General features: G+C 37.1%; 2 protein-coding genes across 2 annotated transcripts; both read left to right on the forward strand.

Annotated features, from left to right (window-relative positions):
• The first annotated feature begins 432 nt into the window (after window positions 1-432).
• Window positions 433-8,076, forward strand: LOC140236721 (alpha-N-acetyl-neuraminyl-2,3-beta-galactosyl-1,3-N-acetyl-galactosaminide alpha-2,6-sialyltransferase-like). Its single transcript, XM_072316645.1, has 4 exons — window positions 433-813; window positions 4,504-4,931; window positions 6,687-6,794; window positions 7,680-8,076. Exons 1-4 carry the CDS (start codon window positions 433-435, stop codon window positions 8,074-8,076), a joined length of 1,314 nt encoding a protein of 437 aa, XP_072172746.1.
• A 13,094-nt stretch (window positions 8,077-21,170) lies between these two features.
• On the forward strand, window positions 21,171-21,926 carry LOC140237160 (uncharacterized). The gene has a single exon (XM_072317102.1). It carries the CDS (start codon window positions 21,171-21,173, stop codon window positions 21,924-21,926), a length of 756 nt encoding a protein of 251 aa, XP_072173203.1.
• Window positions 21,927-22,200: the final 274 nt, after the last annotated feature.

The following is a 22,200-nucleotide window of genomic DNA, read 5'->3' on the forward strand; positions in this document are numbered from 1 at the left end:
TCATTTAATTTCGTGTGTGTGTGTGTGTGTGTGTGTTTTGCTTACGTCATTCGCCCTTTTACAAGTTTTCAGTTGTCACAAGAGCGACATTACAATCCAAAGCACGAGGGAGGTTATTGCGATGTGTTCCTGTACCAGGTATTCTTCACGTGGATGCAAACATTGCATTCTTTGAATCTGTCTATAGGGCGCTCCAGAAAGATAAACTCCGCCATATTTACCATGAGCTTGGAAGTTTTGTGAGGGAGATATTTGCTCATATCCGTCATATTTTGTATGCTATTTGTTCTGTGTGCTGCATGGGAAGAGTGGAGGCTTTTACGTCGTGACGGCGGTCGAATATTTTGACCGCATGCAAGGAAGAGTTCTATAGTCTCAACACTACTGCAGATTTTCCTGAAAAGCATGTTGCTTTTCTGCAGTTCCCAAGGAATGATGATGCGCCTTTTGTTTTACCCATCAACTGGTAATATGGTTGCTCCACAGAAACGGCTCTATCGACTGACGTTTCTTCTGCTCGGTTATACTCTGATGGCAGTCTGTGTTGCTCTTCTCCTGGTAAGCCATCACCATGGATATTATGCTGAATCATCTGAGAAGGGGAGATTTGCTTGGCTGACTCACGCGTTGAGAGGGGAGCGGAGTGGGACAATCTCACACACGCCCGCTCCGAAAACGTTGGGTGGTTCACAAGGGGGCAACACGACAACGATTGGTACCAACAACGCAATGGGTGTGGCCACGACTGAAGAGCAACAAAGGACCACGATCCGACCACATTCATCTGACTATATCCTCCTCGACTCAAACAAGGTATATGCTCCGCGAATTACGTCTGAACCAAGTCAATACTTTTCAGTTACAGCCCCTCACAACAGAGATATGGTCATCTTACCTAAGAAATTACAATCGACACTGGTATCACTGATACCATAATAACTTTGTGAGATTGTCTCCTATCCTATACGTGGAAATCGATGCGTGTTTGTGTGTGAGCGTGGTTTCAATTAATTGATAATTTTGTGACCTTCCCTGCCCAGTGCCTAATTGATTAACGAACTCAGCAAATATTAATGATGAATATAGGTCACTAGCTTTGAGCGTCATTGCAATCATATTAATATATCAAAGCCAACCCTGGGTAAATTGCAAATTATTATTACAAAAAAAAGTACTGATAATTTGTTTTGTGATAATGAATTATTAAAGATAGATGATTTATATTTATTTCAGTTGGGTCAATTTATGTTCAAATATGATAATAGAAGTTTACCACAAATATTTGATCAAATCTTTCGACGCAATAATGCTGTACACAATTACCCTACTCGACGTTCACCGTGACGTTCCAGTGAATATCATTTACCATTACTACGTAAAATTCTCGCCCAAAATACATTCGTTTTCACTGCCCCGAGGTTCTGGAACAGCCTTGATAATACACTAAAAGATGCTTTGACTTTTTCTTCCTTTAAATCAAAACTGAAAATTTCTTTTGTTATCCTCACGTAAACAAGTAAACAGATAATTGTTTTGTTAATTTCATAAAATAAATGAACAGATTAATGATGAGTATTTTTTAGATAATCAAGAGTCTTGTGTTTTAAGCCACATTTGTATAGAATTTTAAGTTCTTCCTCATGCCTTGGTGACCTTTTCAGATAACTGAATGTAGGCATTGTCTTGTTTTGTTTCCCTCCCTTTCTTTGCCATGCCTATCTTTAGTTTTATTTTTTGTCTGTTCCGTCCCTGCTTTTGTTCTTGTCCTTGTCATAGTCTTTCTTTATTTTCTGATTATTTCGCTTGACATCAGGATATCAAAATTTTATACATGGAGTCCTTGACGGATCTTGAAATGCCCTCACCTTCTAGAGTAATTTACAAATTTTACAAGCTATGCTTTTCTTGTGAATTTCTCTTTTAATAATGTTTTTTCCATGTAGAGTTATAAATTAAGAGTTATAAATTAAGACTGTATTGCTTACTTGTTTATTTATCCAAACCAGAGTTGATATCATTATATGTTCATTGTATTCATGTTTTCTTGAAACTTACGTGATTCAAAGTTCCTTTTGATACTATGTACTCATGTAAGCGTTATGTAAATTACTCTGTATTACTTTATATGGAAATGAAATAATTTTGAATTGAATTGAATTGAATTGAATTGAATTGCCAATAGAATAAGGAAAATGCCCACTCTGTTAGCCATGGTACATCAGTCCAGTGAATGCCCATTGCCATACCTATAATTAAGACTTTGAACCCGTTGAGGTCTTCTTGATCGCCCGTCCTCTCAAGAGGAGAGGTCAGAATCAAGGATCATAGGTCGTTGTCGAGTCCATCTAGTGGTGATATCTTCGCAGAAATAATGTTTGTATAGGCTTACAGTGTACTTACAGCTGCAGCGCACATAACGAATGGAAGGAGAATATTAAAGGACAAGTTCACCTTCATAGACATGTGGGTTGAATGAATGCAGCAATATTAGTAGAACACATCAGTGAGAGTTTGAGGAAAATCGGACAATCCGTTTAAAAGTTATGAATTTTTGAAGTTTTGCTCACTCAAGGCTGGACGAGAAGACTACTATAGCTTGTGATGTCACATGTGTAAAACGATATAAAGAAAGAATAAAGAAAATTCAACATATTTTCACTTTTCTCACATACCAAAAGAACACCTGACTTCTCTCTTTCAGAAGGCAGGGGGAATAATATTACCCTTAACATATGCCAGTAACGAGTTCAAGAAATGTACACTTTATTCAAAAAGTGAAGTTTTGTGAAATTCTCTTTTTATTTTCTTTATATCGTTGTACGCATATGACATCATACACTGTAGTAGTCTTCTCATCCAGCAGTGACTGCGCAGATACTTTAGAAATTCGTAACTTTCGAACGTATTGTCCGATTTCCCCCAAACTTTCACTTTTTTTTATTTCTTCTACTAATATTGTTGCATTCACTCAATCCACATGTATTGATTATGAAGGTGGACTTGTCCTTTAAGGAGAAACTCCGCTTCGGCAAGGTGACATCAGACAACAGTCACACAAACATATTAAACGGTGTGAATTTCATCTAATTTCACGACTACCGAAGCACGTCAAGACCATGTTGAAGAACTCTAAACTTCCACATGTTTTGTTTAAAGTGCCGATCATCTATCACATGCATGCATGCATAATGTGTTGAGGTTATGTATAGTCATCACGAAATTGTCAGATTTCTTGTACACACATGCACACACACACATACACACACACACACACACACACACAATCTGAAAACAAGAACAAGTTTAATAAGCACATTCTTCGTATAAGCACATCCTTCGTATTACTGCAAAACTGAAATCGCTGAGATTTCGTAGGTGTGGTTATATACAGTAAGTTGTGTATAATTTACATAAGGTTTTTTTTTTCTCTTTTAAAAAAAAAACACAAATTTTTCATGTTTATCCTAACTTGAGAGTTATGAGGCGATGACATCAGCATTGGTTTAGTCTTCTCTGGACTTGATTTTGGTAGATAATTATCATCAATCTCTTTAAAGCAAATGAAACTCTTAAATTCGATAATGTATTGTTCTACTCTCCTTTCAGCCACTGAACTTGAATCCATATACAGTAGATGTTCCCTTTAAATGCAGCTCTGAAAACCGATGCAGCAGCTGTACCAGTTTTTAATGTGCCATAATCATAATTGGTAAAAAAATATGTGTCAATCTCTTGAAAACACTGACATTTCGCTTGTCAACAAAGCTATTATGACCGACCGATTTGATAGCTCAAATATTTACTATATACAACTCAATTACTAGAAACAGGAAGTTTTTCTTACCGACTGCGCAGAATAATTTTGCAGTTACCCCAAACTATAATACAGTGACCATACTTGAACGCTATGCTTGTGTATGTACATTGACATGTATATATATATATATATATATATAATGATGTTTGTAGTCCGCGTGTTGGTATCAGTACAGAAAAGATTACGAAGTAGGGTAGTAATGCATTTTAGTCCAACAGTGTTATTTATTCAAACTGAGTTTTCGATGCTTACACACGTCTTCTTCAGGGTCGACACGAATGTGTATATATATATATATATATATATATATATATATATATATATATATATATATCAATAATAATGAATGCACTAAATGCCAATCTTGATTTCAATTAAAAATCCGAATTTTCGGGGGTCCTCCCCCTTCGTCAGGGATGTGAAATGCCAATCTTGATTTTAATCAAAAATCCGAATTTTCGGGGGTCCTCCCCTTTCGTCAGGGATGACTGTATATATATATATATATATATATATATATATATATATACCTATATATTATCATGATTATGGTATCATGCTTTCTTTCCTCTCTAGCGAACCTCATAAGGCACTGGTAGTCGCAGAATAAGGCCAAACAGTACTACACCCTCATTCACCGTGCCAATTACTGTCCCATTTCTTTTCTTTGACATATTGTATAATAGAAGCCCGACATCCGCTGCGGTCGCTGCGCGTTAGTCTTCAGTTCAGGCCACTTACTACATTCCGGGATGGGAGCGGAGATCGATAGCGCAGACTGCGTGATACGCCAAAACACGGCCACCGTGTTGGGCTATGCCAAGGACGTTGGGAGGCGCACCACGGTGCGCGTCGTCGGCCACGTCAATCTCCGACGGAGCCTCAATCGTTCTCCCAGGGTTCAGGAGGAAATCTTACATAACCCGTCGTCTCGCATCTCGACGCTCTACGTACCATGGTTGTTCTGGGAGAACATCAACAGGACTACGGACAAAATCTACAAACTCGCGCGCTCACTGCGCGCCAGATACCCGGATGTGCAATATGTGTTTCAAAATGACGAGCAGATGAGCCAAATGGAGGACCTGTTCTTGGAGCAGACCGGTTTAAACAGGTATCATTTACTACCACTTTCCTTTCAAATATCATTCCTTCCCTCTAATTTTCTTCAAGACATAACGAGTTATTACCTTTATTTTGTTGGACGACGCAATTAACATTCAAAGGAAATTCATCAACTTTTTGTTTTTCAAGGCAAAGTAATAATCACGATCTGAAACTTGGGTCATTCAGTTTTATTGCTTAAAGTCATCGATCAAAAGAGATTTAACTGAAATTTGGAAACCATAATTATAGGCCTACATTAAAAACACGATTATTCAATCAGATGAATATTAGCCTATTTAATTCCTCTGCTATAGTTAAATTTGATTCATGAAGGACGTAAAATCTGATGACGAAGTGATGCAATACCTCTTCAAAATCACATACATTTTTTTTTTTCAATCTGGTTTATTCACAATACTGCCATGGCAGCCAAGTGGCTGAATTGCGGAGTGACATACAGCTTTGTATATAATAAAATATGAAATACCATTATTGGATGAAAACAATACATAATAATCATATACACATAATTTCATAATTATTTGATAAAACTGTGAAAAATAATAAGTTTACTTTACGGTGGAGGTATATGAAAATAGCAAAAAAAAAAAAAAATCCAGTACATTGTATGTTGAATATATAAACAAAGCTATAAAATCTTATCTTTAAAAGATATTTCAAATTCATCTCCACATATCAACTTCAAATAACACATGTTACCTTACTGCAGAGCTTAAAATCACTTTCAATAACGCAATCACATAGTGAACATGGCATGGTGAGTAATAGTTACCGTAATAAAGTCCATTCACTTCATGTTGAGGTAATAATACAAACAAACAGAGCCAGTCCACGAGTATTTCATTATAGCAAATTTGTGCTTGGACACACTCATCTATAATGCATGTGTACATGACAGTGTTCGTTCTGATACACACATGCAAACAGTCACAAACAGTAATATATGCACACAATTCACAAACACGCATACCCACTGTACACGCTCAAACACACTCACGCGCACACATGCATGATACACACAAAGGCATACAATGTTATATACGCATATCATTTACTATTATCCGAGCATATTATAAGTACACGCATAAGATACCCATATGCAACATTTAAACATACACACATACAAACAAACACACACGTACACCCACATACTAGCATGTAGTAACTACATGCTACATTTAAATTCCTTCGTGCGATTTTTTCTTTCTCCTTTCCCTGCGACAAGCAGTGAGCAGTTGCTCACGACAGTCACGTATTAAAATGACTTTCATATCAGTATCTGTAGCGCTTAAGAATTGTTCCATGAGAAATTACCAAAAACAAGGAAATAAAGCCCCTCCCCATTAGAAGTGATATTGTTGCGAAGGTTATAACTCTGTACTGATTTATGTGCAGAATATAAATCGAATCTTGTTTGAATTCGTTTGAAAGACAGATAGGTAAAGGTTTTCTTTACTCAGCTAGGTCTATTGGCCACTATTGTGAGACAAAGATCAAAACCATACTTTATCTAGTACATGTTACATAATGTACTTCATATAATTATGATTAGACAGTGTGGTGCAAACAACCACGCAAATGATTAAAAAATTCATAACTTTACTACATGATGTCTTAACCATTCACTCTGATGATTTTGCTTTATTCATTATTAAAGACAACTTATTCAAGATGTGGTGTTTCATTGCAATTTTTCCCCTTCTGTTAATGGTACTCGTATTTACATGTCTTGTTTATATAGGTCTGAAATAGAAACATGGTTCAGTACGGGCTTCCATTCTTTTCTCTTCGCATTGGATGTGTGTGAGAGCGTCGTCTGCTACGGTCTTTCAGATGCTGATTACTGCAAGTAAGTATTGCGCGTGCAGACAAAATTAATGATGATTATCAACATGGTCATAACTAAACTCCATACACATACAATACAATTCAATACACGAGGAGCTGAGAACATTGCTTGTAAACTCGTCCTTGAAGGGGAAAGATCCATTTTAGTATTGATGAAATTATAATTAATATATGATTATACATACTCGATGTAGATTGAGTAAGTGCAGCAGTGTTAGTATTTATATAGAACACATCAGTGACATTTGAAAAATAATATGTATATATAATGTATATATTTCGTGACATCATTGCGGAACAATGTCTCACAGAATATATGAAGAGAATTCCATAAAATTTGATATTCTATGAAAAGGCAGATATTTCTTCGACTTGTTACGGACATGTGTTAAAATAATGATTATTCCCCTGCTTTTCTGACAGAGGTAAGTCAAGTACTCTATTATTACGCCAGAAAATTGAAAACTGGGAATGTAACGGATTCTCTTTGTTTTCTTTATATTGTTTTGCATGAAACCTAAAAATCGAGAAGTGATTATTCTAACTCTTGGGAAATATCCGACATAAAAAAGAAGGCTATGAAGCATAAATATTTAGATAAGCCTCTGTGCATCTATAGGTGTTGAGTTATAGTGCTCTATTTTTTTTCTTTTGTACCCAAGATCCATCTATTTTCATACTTCGATCTTCGTAGAAAAACAAAAAATCTTCAGACCCGTCTTGGTAGATCATACGTGTACTAGGAATATTAAGTTTTGACTGTCGTCCTCAACGTTCTATCAGTTCTGTCAGGGTCGAAATATTAGAGAAAAATTAATAGTGACTTTTATTTTGTCGAACCCCACAAGAAATACTGTCTTATCCACCTTGCTTAATTCTATCACAGACGGCAGCCTAAATCCGGAGTATACTATCATTACTACGAAACAAAACTTCTGGAATGTGCCTACACCAAGAGGCGGGAAACTAAGGTGAAGGGCGGCCATAAATTCCTGACGGAGAGGAGAATGTATGCGAGATGGGCTGCAGAACGCAACGTCACTTTTCGTGTGCCGGAATGGCCGAGAAGTGCCTTTAACATCACTGCTAATTTCAGCTCTCCGTACCTGAGTGTCTACAGAAAAGCCAAAGCAGACGGGACGTTCGACACCGCCAATGCCGAGTCAGAGGGGGACAATGAGCTCGACATAATGGTCCATGTGCGACAACCGATTTTTCGCAAAGGTGGGAAATTCAAGCACAAGATTCCGGCGCGTCTGATAAAGAGAAAAACGCAACATTAGAGGGCGTTTGGACGAGTAGATACCTGACGATGAAAAACCTCAAACGCACGTTCCTTCGATGATTAGATTATACACAGCAACAAATGACATTATACGATTCAGGTCTTCGCTGTAGAGAAAGGGAATCAAAGTAGCCCTACGTCGTCGCCGTCGTCGTTGTTGCTGTTCTGCTGCTATGATTTGTGTTTCAGCTAACAGTGCTGTCTCTGTTCTGGGAAACACCAAAGTGTATCAAATACAGACCTAACATAGTATCATGAACAGCGTAAGGGTTAAGTGGAGGCGCACTCCGCTGTCAACGAGAGAATTCCAGGTTCGAGCCCTGTCAGTGACCGTGTCCTATTTGTGCACGACACTTCGTCTACTATCCAACGCTACTCTCTGTTCAGGTGTGGGAATGTATACCCGACATGCTCCACGCACCCACCATAATTCGACATTAAAGTACTCAGCACCAATTGCCAGCACAGTAAGGATGGTAAATGCACTATCAGGCTCAACTAATACAGTGTATAAATGTATTAAAAAGTTATTATCTTATCATAAAGTAAAGTCTTTTGATACCTAAAACTTTAAAAAAAAAACCCCGATAACACAATGTTCTTCTGGATTGATAAGTCCAGATAATATTTATAGGACCTATACTCTGGAAACACGTTTCTCACTTCATCGTGTATTTCGTTGTCATATTGACATAAGAGTCTGCAAGTCCTGAACCACGCGTGTGCGTATATAAAGAGCTGATAGGTCTACTTGACCTAACACATCAAACAATGTTATTCGATGATTTGTGACTACTGGTTGAATTTGTGTGTACGAAGCATTCACTGTTCACACAATGCTCGGTCTGCATTATAAAATTTCGCACATTATAACGGGGAATCAATGTTAAATATATACACAAATCTACACTAAAGTAATGGCGCATACTCTCACGATAAGGCCCGCAATTTATCATATTCCACAAATAAACTAATCTTATGTGCTTAATCAATTCCACGTACTAGTAAACCTGAATTATATGTTACTCATTGCCGTTTTCATTCATACAGTACCCGATTTATTTGAACATTCGTGATGGTCGGCATTTCATAGTGGATGACGTACATCTCGAAACAAAATGTCATAATTTTGTATCACATGACTTAGTGAAAGTATTTTCATAGTAACGCAAACCTCAATTTTATCTATTTTTTTTTACATCATGAAAGTAATTTAGAAGCATCTCCATTCAATTCACTGCATAAACTGCTCAGGCAGTATGGCTGCATTTTATGTATTTACCGCAATGCGTACAAAAACATGCTGTGCTTTATGAAACATTTCGGTGCTAACATGCCACAAATTACCAGACTTGAATCGATAGCAATGGGCATTCATCTTTTTGCGTAGTCTAAAATGTTAATTTCATCGATTGGAATGAAACTTCCATTCTATCAATTGATTTATCGGTTGGTACGAAAATGCTTTCCCAGGGGAGACCATGATATTGTCCATATGCATGTGAAAACGGGGGGGGGGGGGGGGGGGATACTCCTCAATTCGACTAACCGATATAATAAATTATTATACAGATATTGCCTTTTAGATGGTGAAATGTAACTCTTGGCATCCCCGCGAGAGTTATGTTTTCTCAAAGGATATTGTCTCGAGAGGAAAATGTAATTCCCAAGGGACTGTCTAGTGTTATATTGCTGATATATCCAAAGCAATATGTTATACCATGTGCATGGTCTACATAAAAACATGCACATAATTTCATCGTTGGAAGCCGGTCAAGTTCTTTAAGAATATTGCCTGGACGTGATGTCGCTCCTTCAATTACAACGACTTCGATCCTCACTACATTGGTCACGTGATTTGTATCAGTACTAATCATCGACCATGTATTGTGTACAGACAAGATACTATACAATCTAATACATGTAATGGGTACACATTGTGGGAGCTCACGCATGGTGACTTTTTTTTAATGTTATTGTTATGCAAACCTATTGTTTTGGTACAGTTTTTATATCATTGGATCATGTAAATTGCATATTATGTATTTTGTTTGACTGTAAAATATTTTTGTTGTGTCGAAGAATTCTGAAAGGAATGGAGACAAAAGTTATGAACTTGTTCCAAGGACCTGTGATACGTGAGGTGTAGGAGGTATTTGTATAACTGCATGTTGATCTAGGACATGGGCTGTTATCCCTTATGGAACAAACACAGTTTAACACGATGTGATTTATGGGAAAATGTCCGAAGTTCACATAATTCATAATAATGTGGAATTCGGACATTTTCACACAAACCACATTATGTGAACCTGTGTAAGTAATAAGGGACAATTAAGAGAATACTTGAAGAACGATGTATGTATGTATATCATAGTGAGATTGGTACAGAAATTTTGAATGACATTTTCCCCATGGGCTTTTTGTTATAAAACCAGTATGATACTTGTATACATACTTGTGTATAGCGTTATATATTATCATTTATTATAATCAAATAATACACTCAGCAAAAAAAGAAAGAAAGAAAGAAACACTTTTTCGAGTTCATAATTTTCATAGAAAATTTTGATGAAAATCAATGCATAACTCTTATATACAATATTAAAGGTAATTTAATTGGCTATCAACCTAGTAGGTCAATATTGAGGGAAACTTTACGCATGAGTGAACACATTTTTTTTTTTTCGTCCTCCAAGGCACAAAAGTAAAAATTGCAAAAATTGACATATTCATCTGCAAATGCCCTTTAAGATAGCAATGATAACAAAAGACCAGCTTAACACAATGAGAGACATGAATGAAATAGCGAAAATTTTTCGTTGTCTTTATCTTTATATAAGCTCAAACAAAATTGAAGTCGGAAACTTAAGGGAGAAAATAAGAATTTTCTGTCAACTCAAACTTCAAATGACACAGGGAGTAAGGGCACAAAGATGATGAAATGAACAAAATATTTTTTATTCCATTCATTAAATTTATTCCATTCATTAAATTTAGTAATTTAAGAATTCATGAGACAAATTCAAGAGCCAAATATAATTTACAATTTTCCAAATTTGAGAAATCAATTCAAAATCCTATCATTTTTGTTAATATTGCTTCTTCTCTCGTTTCATTTGAATTGGATTTGACAGAAACTTCTTCATTTTCCTCCATTTTTTAAGCCTTTATTGATCTTTAGAACTTCAAAGGTATTATAAAGATCATAGGTATATTTTTGCCACTGAATTCATGTTCTTTAATTGTGTTAATTTTTTTTCTTATTGTTACATGGAAGAGTATTCACGCATGAGTGACAACTTTTTTTTTGGTACTTTTGTGGCTTGGAAGAGAAAAAGAAAAGTATTCACTCATGCGTAAAGTTTCTCTTTTTATCGACTTACGAAGCTGATAGTCAATCAAATTACCTTTCATGTGGTATATAACATAATACATTGATATTTAGCCAAAAAAATTATGAGAAATATAAACTCGAAAAAGTGTTTTCTTTCTATTTCTATTTATTTAATTTTTTTTTGCTGAGTGTATAACAGTAGAAAAACCCTCTTTGTGGACTCCAAGTTGTAGTACATGGTTAATTTCCTTTTAATGATAGTTTGATTTAGCTGAAATAATCAAATGCAAACATGATGTCACTGATTATACAGTTTTCACTGATACACAAACACACACACACACACATACACACACGTATACATAATATCACAGTCATCTGCAATCTATCACACACTAACGTGCACTAAGATATGCAAAGATACTTCTCTCCCTCTGCTCTGTATACTATTAGTTATTGATATTTCTCTGAAGTTCAGATGTCGATTAATTTTTAACCTCAAGCCATGCACCAGCTCGTTTGCAGTTTTCTAACTGACTTTGTGCATTTCAGTGATCTGTAGGTAAAGTGACTATGTATAGCTGCTACATCAGTTCAACATCCAATATAAACAACAACGATCTCATCGTTTAAAGTGCAATTCCACTCAGAACAAAGTTTATTGCAGTGCATCACCCAAACGCTGACGTTGTTGCTCAACGTTAACGAAACTGAAGAGAATGTTTTTAAAGCGATAGATGTGAAGAGTTTGTTTGCAAAAACCTATAAGTCCATTTTTGAAGATTTTGAAGTACCGTCTCTGTCATAAAGTACAAAATACATGTAATACCTTTTAAATGCTATATTGGTCACTACATATAAAGGTACATTTTTAAAGTTATGGTCAAAAGAAGCAAAAAAATTCTTATTTTCTTTATTTTTCTTGACCTTTAATCGCAAATAAGATTATCTCCATTTGGCAAATATGGACTTATCGCGGTTTTTGCGAACAAACACTTCATGTATACACAGAACATCACCTTTTATTGTGGACAGATGGGCAGAGCCATGTCTACAATATGAATTAAAAAAAACTATACCTTCCCAAGAGCAGACAAAATCTATCTTTTTTGTTTTAACGGAAGGCAGATTCGCTTCTTACGAAAATTTAGCTAGTCTCAGAATGTCAAAGACGGTATTGCAACTCACAAACTACATGTACTACCAAACAAAGAGACAAGTGTTCTTATTTCTTCCTTGAGATAAGTGAATGAACAATAAATCTTGTAAACACGGTACAAACGATTCTCATGATAACAATGATTCTAAAAGTGACATTCTTTGCCATCTTTGTTAATTCTTTTTTTCTTTTCTTTTTTTTTGAATTATGCAGTTCAAAGTTCATCACAATACTTAAAAAAGGAATAACATCACTCTTTAATTCTCTTTTCATGATTTGCGATTTTTTTTCTAGTTCGTCAAAATAGATTTTCAAGAGCAAAGAGAAAGTGCAAGAATGTCATATTATAATGTGCTTGAAACTACTGTGTACTAGATATAAATAAAGATGTGCTATGCATCCAGTAACATTTATATCATTTTAAAACTGCGAATATTTTCTTCAAAAGTTCTAACGCACACCAAACAAATGTAGTCGGTATGATCTGAAGTCCTACACATTTCATCGAATGTACAATTAACAAAAACATAACCTGTCATCACGTTTGTTTGTTTTTCTGAATGATTCTCAAAAAAAAAGAAGAAGAAGAAGAAAGCCAAGTCGTGTGACGGAAATCAACGTTTTCCTGCAATATTATAATACAAAGAGAAAAAAACACACAAAACGTATGCTACGATCATATTATTGTCGAAATTAATCATTTGTATTTGAACGTCTAAAAAACGTTTGTGTGCCTGTGGCACCCCTGATTTTCTGTTGAACTCCTTATCTATACAAGGTTTGACATTAGCGGTGGCGCAGTGTTCAGCGACCACCATACAATGTTCAAGATGAATTGCCATGTCTAAATCACAATTTCGAAGGAGCAAAACAATATTTACCAATCTTCGATATCCAACAAGAGGACCTTGCGGCCAAACTCCATGCAAAAAGAAAAAAGAAAAGAAAAAGAAAACGGAACATATCTAAACGACTCTATTATCGATTATAGAATTTGTGACGAAACAACAATAAATCGCCTGATTTCCTCGAAATAATTCAGTGCCAAGGTAGACGGTGTAAGCGATATCTCTTCTTTCCCGCAGAAGACTAGTGGCAATTCTACATTCTTTGTAATGCTAAACAATTATGCAGTAGGCCCTACTAGCCTACCTCTCTAAGAGTCGATTCCCAGAATTTTTGTAAATCAAAGTATTTACGTTTGTCAAGGTGGATTCACCAGTGCAAACGTAGAAAAAGTACAAGAATGTTATACAGGCTTATATGTTCTTGAAAAGTGCCGCGCTTCCTATGATTCATTATCTAACAGGTGTGCTTTAAAAACTACTAAGGTCATAAACTTAAAACCTGAGTTCTACCGTTGTTCGTAAGTTTCATGGGATAACTCTTCCCTGGAGGAGAAATTAAAGGCTCGCTATCACGTGACCCTATGCTTCAATAATCATTGTCGACATCATTACAGGCTCTTATCATTTTTGATTGTATGATATGAGAGCGTGTATCTTATTTTCATTTCGTTATATTGATTTCTCGAAACACTTTCTTTTATTAACCACGGAGCACATTTTTGTCGTTGAGAAAACAAAACAAGAACCATGGACCAAAGTTTACTTTGAGAGGCCTTTTCAGGAGGTTACAAGTCCCTTACATTCCCATAGGACAGTCAACCTGTCCATGCACGATAGCGAGTAAAACCTTAAATGTGTTCACCAATCGGCAAATTATTTAATTTTCAACAACGTGCAGTAAAACAAAACGTCATAGTGTGCTATAAAAAATTCAAGAATATTGGGGCACTTCAGGGCCTCGTTTTATCGAAAGATATAATCAATTTTAGATTTCCTTAACACACAGTCTGCCATAGACTTATCATTGAAATCAACTATAAAATCAATTATAACTCTTCATAAAACAGGGCCCTGCAAAGTTTTTTTTTTGTCCCCGCCGAACGAGTTCGAGCAGGGGACTATGAAACGGGCTCCGTACGTGTGTGTGTCCGTCCGTCCGTCCGTGCGTCCGTCCGTGCGTCCGTCCGTGCGTCCGTGTGTCCGTGTGTGCGTCCGTGCGTGATCAAAATCTTCAATTTGCTACTTCTCTGTCATTTATGAGCCAATTTTGATTCTGTTTGCTTTATATGATAGCACTACATGGGAGCTTTGAAACTTCTACACAGAATTTCAGTCGTGACCTTTGACCTTGACCTTTGACCTATATTGTACATTTTGCTACAAAATGCTACTCCTTCGCCATTTCTAACCCGATTTCGATTCCGTTTGCTTTATATGATGGCACTAGGTGAGGGCTTCAAAACTTCTACACAGAATTTTGACCTTTGACTTCTTTGACCTTTGACCTTGATTTTTGACCTATATTGTACATTTTGCTACAAAATGCTACTCCTTCGCCATTTCTAACCCGATTTCGATTCCGTTTGCTTTATGTGATGGCACTAGGTGAGGGCTTCAAAACTTCTACACAGAATTTTGACCTTTGCCTTCTTTGACCTTTGACCTTGATTTTTGACCTATATTGTACATTTTGCTACAATATGCTACTCCTTTGCCATTTCTAACCCGATTTCGATTCCGTTTGCTTTATGTGGTGGCACTAGGTGAGGGCTTCAAACCTTCTACATAGAATTTTGACCTTTGACTTCTTTGACCTTTGACCTTGATTTTTGACCTATATTGCACATTTTGCTGCAAAATGCTACTCCTTCGCCATTTCTAACCCGATTTCGATTCCGTTTGCTTTATGTGATGGCACTAGGTGAGGGCTTCAAAACGTTACACAGAATTTTGACCTTTGCCTTCTTTGACCTTTGACCTTGATTTTTGACCTACATTTTGCTACAAAATGCTACTCCTTCGCCATTTCTAACCCGATTTCGATTCCGTTTGCTTTATGTGATGGCACTAGGTGAGGGCTTCAAAACTTCTACACAGAATTTTGACCTTTGCCTTCTTTGACCTTTGACCTTGATTTTTGACCTGTATTGTACATTGGCTACAAAATGCTACTCCTTCGCCATTTCTAACCTGATTTCGATTCCGTTTGCTTTATGTGATGGCACTAGGTGAGGGCTTCAAAACGTTACACAGAATTTTGACCTTTGCCCTTGATTTTTGACCTGTATTGTACATTGGCTATAAAATGCTACTCCTTTGCCATTTCTAACCCGATTTCGATTCCGTTTACTTTATGTGATGGCACTAGGTGAGGGCTTCAAAACTTTTACACAGAATTTTGACCTTTGACTTCTTTGACCTTTGACCTTGATTTTTTACCTATATTGCACATTTTGCTACAAAATGCTACTTCCGGCGGGGACATATATTACGCACCGCGTAATTTCTACTTTTCCTTGTTTTTTCATGCATTAAGTGTTTGTGATTATAATATGAATGTATCTGTACATAGTATTGCTATAAAGACTTAGTTGAAACTGTTATGCATGCCTAACAACACTTTCTGTTGATAGACTAGAAACTGATTATTGCAGTGCAACCAGGATCACACACAAACGGTGCGAGCTTGTTCATTTCCCTCCGCATTGTAACAGGCAAGAGCAATGAACTGTAGGACGCCATCAACCACCCTTACTGCCAGACATCTCCTGTTACTTGGGCTGTCCTGCAGGTCTGAGGAAGGAGGACAAATGGAAAGATTATCAGAATCACAAACAGGAATTTAGTTAAAAGATACTATACATACGTCTCGAATAAAAACAAAAGAAATCATTCAAAGGCTTATATGTGGAATGGCTAACTTCAATAACAGATTAATCGATTTTCATTTCGTTTCTTCTTTATTCACTTCACGAATGCTAGAACAATTCAAAAACCCAAGTTCATTAAATTCAAATGAAACATGAACAATATACTATATTTAATAAAAATTAATGTAGAACTAGATGCAAATGATAATATGATATATATATATATATATATATATATATATATATATATATACACATATATATATATGACACTGCACCTCAAAACCAACAAAATTCACCAGAGATGGACTTTAGTAAAGGGCAGGTTCTGAAAGAGCAGACTTTGAACTTTAAAATGATGTTAAACTCAAATCAATGGACTCTCCTAACCTATCTAAATCATCAAAAAGAAAACCCATACTCTGGAAAAGTGTTTATTATGAGAAAAGAGGCTCTGAAGTTAAGGTCTGTTTAATCACACCAGGCGGTGAATTGGACAAAAACAGGATGAAAACTCCGCAACAAAAACAACAACAACAACAACGAAGGGATAATAAGATTAAGCCCAAAATTAATTGAGCATGCTCTATCAACAAATTCTATTCATGACTAATACCAACTTCCAAAGCAGTAGCTTAAATCTTTCAAAAATTATTAGAGTCGAAAGTAAAGAATGGTGTAAAAGGTTTTAAAGAAATTCTAATACCACTTCCAAAGCATTAGCTTCATTCTTTCAGAGTCGAAAGTGAAGAATGTGTGAAGGGTTTTTAAGAAATGAAAGGGGACCCTGGGGCACATCTAATCACACTACCATTAATCCACAAAAAGTTGATCTAGAAAACTGATCAAAACACAATTTCCAATTCATTTTACGATCCCCAAACTTTATCATAGGGTAGAAGAAATCTTGCTCTTTCAGAAATTATGAAAATCTCAAGATTGACTATGTAGGTTGACCCATCTCACCTATTTTGAGTCCTCACACAAAACTTAAGAGCGTGCGACTTTTTGTTGGTGTTGCGATGCACGGCCATATTATACATGTATACACATATATGTTTATAAATTTGATTGTTGAAGAATAAAAATCACACGCTTTTGAGAGGTGTTCAAAAGCACGGAGACCATCGTAGCCCCCGGAGACATCCACCAAATTGTCTTGCTTCCCAATTCACCACCCCACAGAACGCAAGAAGCATCTACAGTCATTCCCACAACAAAATCATCAAATTAACTACTCGTGTGCTACGGTATAACCCCCCCCCCCATGTGCCACACTATTCTGAGACAGCAACGTACGATCACTTTTTGTAAACATTCTGTTTTTCAAAACCATATTATGACTTTTTTTTTTAAATAGAAACGTTCATGATATAGACATGCTTTGAGCGAAACTGGACTGAAAGATTTGCTGCCATGTCCATTTTTGTGACAAAGCTATATGATTACGCATTTCACTTCTCTTGTAAATGGCCATCTGCAGCACAGCAGTAGATAGGCCATGTTCTTAGCCAGGTCGAGGATTCATGATTTATGTAGACACAATGATCCGCGACAGAAACTAGAAAAAAAAAGCACCTCTATGAAACACTACCTATATGCAAACACCAGACCAAACAAGCTAGATGTTTGAGGAAGGAAATCGCGGCTGAAGCTTTCATCGTATATATAGTAAGGCCTTATTTATCGATTGGTTTGGGCAAGTTTGTGCGTTTGAGCAGAATATGCGAACTTGGAACGCCGTCAACTGAATCAGACGTGCTAACGTGGGACAAAAAGAGTGAAATACACTGTACTCTGTCCGTGTTCAGATGTCTTATCAAAGTTGCACTGTCCCCTTAACTCGGCGCAACGACAAAGATGGCAAATTTAAAAGAATAACCATGCAAACAGAACGCAAAACCGTCTAAAATAGAAAAAAAACAAAACACCCAACAATTCAGAGCTCATAACTTGACTGCCTGACCAGATCATTTCCACCCATGTTTATAGATTTCCATCGTATATCATATCATAGTTCCGGGTTTATGCCATCTGCATAATTAAACTCAAACATCGCTGGTGCGGCCGACCAGCCGTCTCGCACTTTCTATCTAGCCCAATTTAATTGCTATGACGATCACAAAAACAAGCGCGCCATCTATTGTTCATAATGGGCTCAGAGAGTCTACCAATGTTTAAGAATCCCCTCCCCCTAAACAATAAATAAATAAATAAATAAATAGATGAATAAATAAATAAATAGACAAATAATGAAACAATCCTTGATCCAGACGGTGATCCGGATCACTGTCAAAATTTGATAATGTATTTTTGTGTCACTCTCAAATCAGTATATAACTCTTTTTGAGCTATTTTGCAAAAGGCAAGCATAACAAAACTGACAAAAACACAACCTCCTTAATATGACGAAGGCAATTAACAAAATTTGCAACAATATGTGAAAAATATGTACGTAGACAAAGACATGTAACAGTGATTATAATCCAGTATGTTCTACAATCAACTGTATTCATTTTATAATAAATGAAGATAAGTGAGAACAGTTTCCCATGAGTATTATCTGAATGATATCAAACATTCAATGGCAGCACATAGTGCGATCACAGGAAAATTGCATCCCCCAACCTCACAGTTGGACAGTACAGAAATGTTAGCAAAGATTCATGTTATAATCACGTCCATACGACGCGGTATTATTCTTCTTAATAACTAGTGCGATATTAAATCTACGATATCAGGATTCAGAAAATCATTGCACAGTTTGTTAAAAAAAAAGAATCTATACAAACTTACATATCAACTGCTGTCCTCGTCATATCAGTACATCGGTCATTCTCGTAATGGCTATGTCGCTTTTATGCTTCTAATATTTGAACATGACTTTTGATATCAAATCTTATAGTAGGACTAATAAGTTTTAACCTAATCTCTCCTCCCCATTCTATGCAAGACTATATTTGGCATTTTCGCTTTGAACTTAAAAATATAGGCCTACACTATTAAAATATGAATAAGTGCACGTACTATTAGGAAATTGTGTTGCGAAGAAACTGACACTTCCTAACGGAATATTGCCTCTAGGAGGATACCAGCATCGCCAGTCACCGTCTCGTACAAAGTATTGCCAATCCCAAGATATCTGCTCCCATGACCAGCAACACGAGCAGCCCAACCAGATGAGGTCGTGATCACCACACTGGTTTCTCACTGCGTTCACTATGTCGAGGACGTAAGACTGGTTGACAGGGAGCGGCAGGATTTTCCCGTCTGTACCGCACCTCCCAATGGATCGTATCTCCCTCTCGCAGGTGATTTCAAAGGAGTTTGCTGAAAGAGCAACAAACAAGCAAACAACACTAACAAAGACAAGTACAAATCACGGTAATGATGATATTAGAAATTCAACAAACAAATAAGCAGTTCCCAGTCGATCATTACTCGGGACGGTTAATTGAACACAGTTTTGTATCATGCTTTCTGTAGAAAGGGGGGGGGGGGTCGTGTTTGTGCATTTAAATTGTATTTGTATGATGAATGTCTTGACTGCTTTCGTTGCTAGCACCACGAGATATCCTTCATATTATCCAAACACAACTTTGATATGAAAATGCAGTTTCATCATTATACTAGGTCTTTATCTTTCACATCCTTTTGAATACCTGTTCCATTATTTACATACCAAAGGAATTGACTTTAATGATTCTTCACATACTCTCTTTAACATTCACTAAAGGACGGTAAACAACATCTACTGTATATGAATTTGCATTTGCAAGGCACTTTCATTGGGTATAGTATCAAATGTTTTGAACATAAATCATAATAAAAGTATGTCTCTACCAGTATCCAGTGTTAGCAAGGTATATATATATATGTATGATATACACATTATTTGTCATTTGGTGCACATAAAACTGTAGTAATATACCGAAAATTGAGAGAGACAAAAAAAAACCAAAACAAAACTGTGGACTTTTTTGGAAGGCCATGCGTTTAAATTGTGGAGACGTACCATTCGCCATAACGACATTTCTAGTGTTCATTTATACCAATATGACCTTTTTTGTGATGTATATCTGTAACATTTAATGTCAAATAGTTTTTGAAACTCGATCAATTCATGTTGAAAAAACCCAACAAGCCCATGCTTAAGTAAGCTAGGTTATTAGGCCCTACATGGCTTGTAATTATTCTTTTATTTAACACTGTTTAATATTTTTCATCATTTATACAGCGTTTTCGTCATATTGATGGTTAATTTCAACAAATTTATTTGCAAAATGTCGTTTACGGGTTTTGTAAAACGAACAATTTCAGTTTTGAAGCTGCATGTTCCTGTTTTATTGTGAATAAACCTATATTGAATTGAATTGAATTGAATTGAATTGAATGAATTGAATTGAATTGAAAAATAACCCCAAAACAATCCAGTGTTGATCATTCAGATGAAATCTGCTGTTCGGTCACAGATGTATCAGTGTACCCTATATAACTACACCATCCGTACAGTACCTGTCTCCTGACTGGTTGTCTGAACAGTCGACGTCATCTCCGCCGTCGACCCGGAGTGAGTACTTGGCCTTATCCCGTCGGGAGGGGTTTCAGACACCACTGTCGTAGTGGACGATACACGAGGAATCTCTGTCTGTGCTGGATAAGACGTGCTCTTCTCATCAGTGACCCCAGCTGACCCAACGCTTGTAGACTCTTGTGAGGCGTTTGTCGGTGTATCTCGTTGGGAAATACAGTAAGAGTTAGTCTTATCAGTAGCTGCCAATTTTACATGTGTGTGTGTGTGTGCGTGTGTGTGCGTGTGTGTGTGCGTGTGTGTGTATGTGTGTGTGTGAAATAGGCGTCATCGCTGATATCAGAAAAATGTTTCAGGCAATCAAGATCCGCCCGGAAGATACAAGGTTCCATCGGTACGTCTTTCGAGAAAACCCGAACCAACCCATTCAAGTCTATGAACTCACTACTGTGACATTCGGAGGCAGGCCTTCTCCAACGGCAGCAATTGTCACACTCAGGCACGTCATAGATCAACACGCACCCGATGATGAGCAACTGAAGAAAGTCGTCACCGATCAGTTTTATATGGACGATCTGAGTGAATCGGTCACCAATGTCGAGGAAGCCGTCAATCTGAAAGCCAAGCTTGTAGAAACGCTTGCTAAGGGCAAGTTTGACATTCGCAAGTGGCAGTCGAACGTACCGGAAGTGTGCGACTCTGAGGAGGACACTCAGACCGCGTCTGTGTTAGGAACAAAATGGAACCTTTCGACTGACACACTTAGTGTGAAAAAAGTCAAGCCAATGGAAGATGTTGTCCTAACCAAACGCAAGTTGTTGGCTCACACCGCATCATACTATGATGTGTTTGGTATGCTGTCTGGAATGTTGATCCGGCCGAAGATTCTACTCCAGCAACTGTGGCAGTTAAATGTCGACTGGGACACGCCACTCAACGACAGACCTGAGCTCTGTCGAATCGTCAGGGAGATCAAGGTGGATTTGGAAGCAGCATCTACCATATTCCTGAGACATTGCGAGGGAAAAGGCCATTGCCAGAGGTTTCTCTACACGGAGCCAGTGATGCGTCTGAAGATGCCATGGGCATTGGCGTCTGGTTGAGATGGTCAGAGACTGAACACACGGAAGTACAGTTGTCCTTCGTCGCTGCAAGAGCCCGACTCACTCCACTCAAACAAACAAGCATGCCAAGGAAGGAGCTTCAGGCCATTCTCCTCCTGTCAAGACTTATGGTTGCCCTGAAAGATGCCCTTCGTTTCAACATCTCCTATTCGAAGATGTGGACGGATAGTTTGACTGTAGTAAGGTGGCTGCGGGGACAGTCCAAGTCCTTTCGCTCGTTTGTCGCATACAGAGTGGCGTTGAACGTTTTGGA

The sequence above is a fragment of the Diadema setosum genome, chromosome 13, assembly GCF_964275005.1.
Source record: "Diadema setosum chromosome 13, eeDiaSeto1, whole genome shotgun sequence".
Lineage (NCBI taxonomy): Eukaryota > Metazoa > Echinodermata > Echinoidea > Diadematoida > Diadematidae > Diadema > Diadema setosum.

Excerpts from the sequence above, each read along its gene's own strand:
- LOC140236721 (XM_072316645.1), top strand. The coding sequence starts at position 433 with ATGATGATGCGCCTTTTGTTTTACCCATCAACTGGTAATATGGTTGCT. Across the intron at positions 4,932-6,686 it reads GAGCAGACCGGTTTAAACAG|GTCTGAAATAGAAACATGGT; the intron begins GTATCATTTACT and ends TTGTTTATATAG. Across the intron at positions 6,795-7,679 it reads TCAGATGCTGATTACTGCAA|ACGGCAGCCTAAATCCGGAG; the intron begins GTAAGTATTGCG and ends ATTCTATCACAG.
- LOC140237160 (XM_072317102.1), top strand. The coding sequence starts at position 21,171 with ATGTTTCAGGCAATCAAGATCCGCCCGGAAGATACAAGGTTCCATCGG.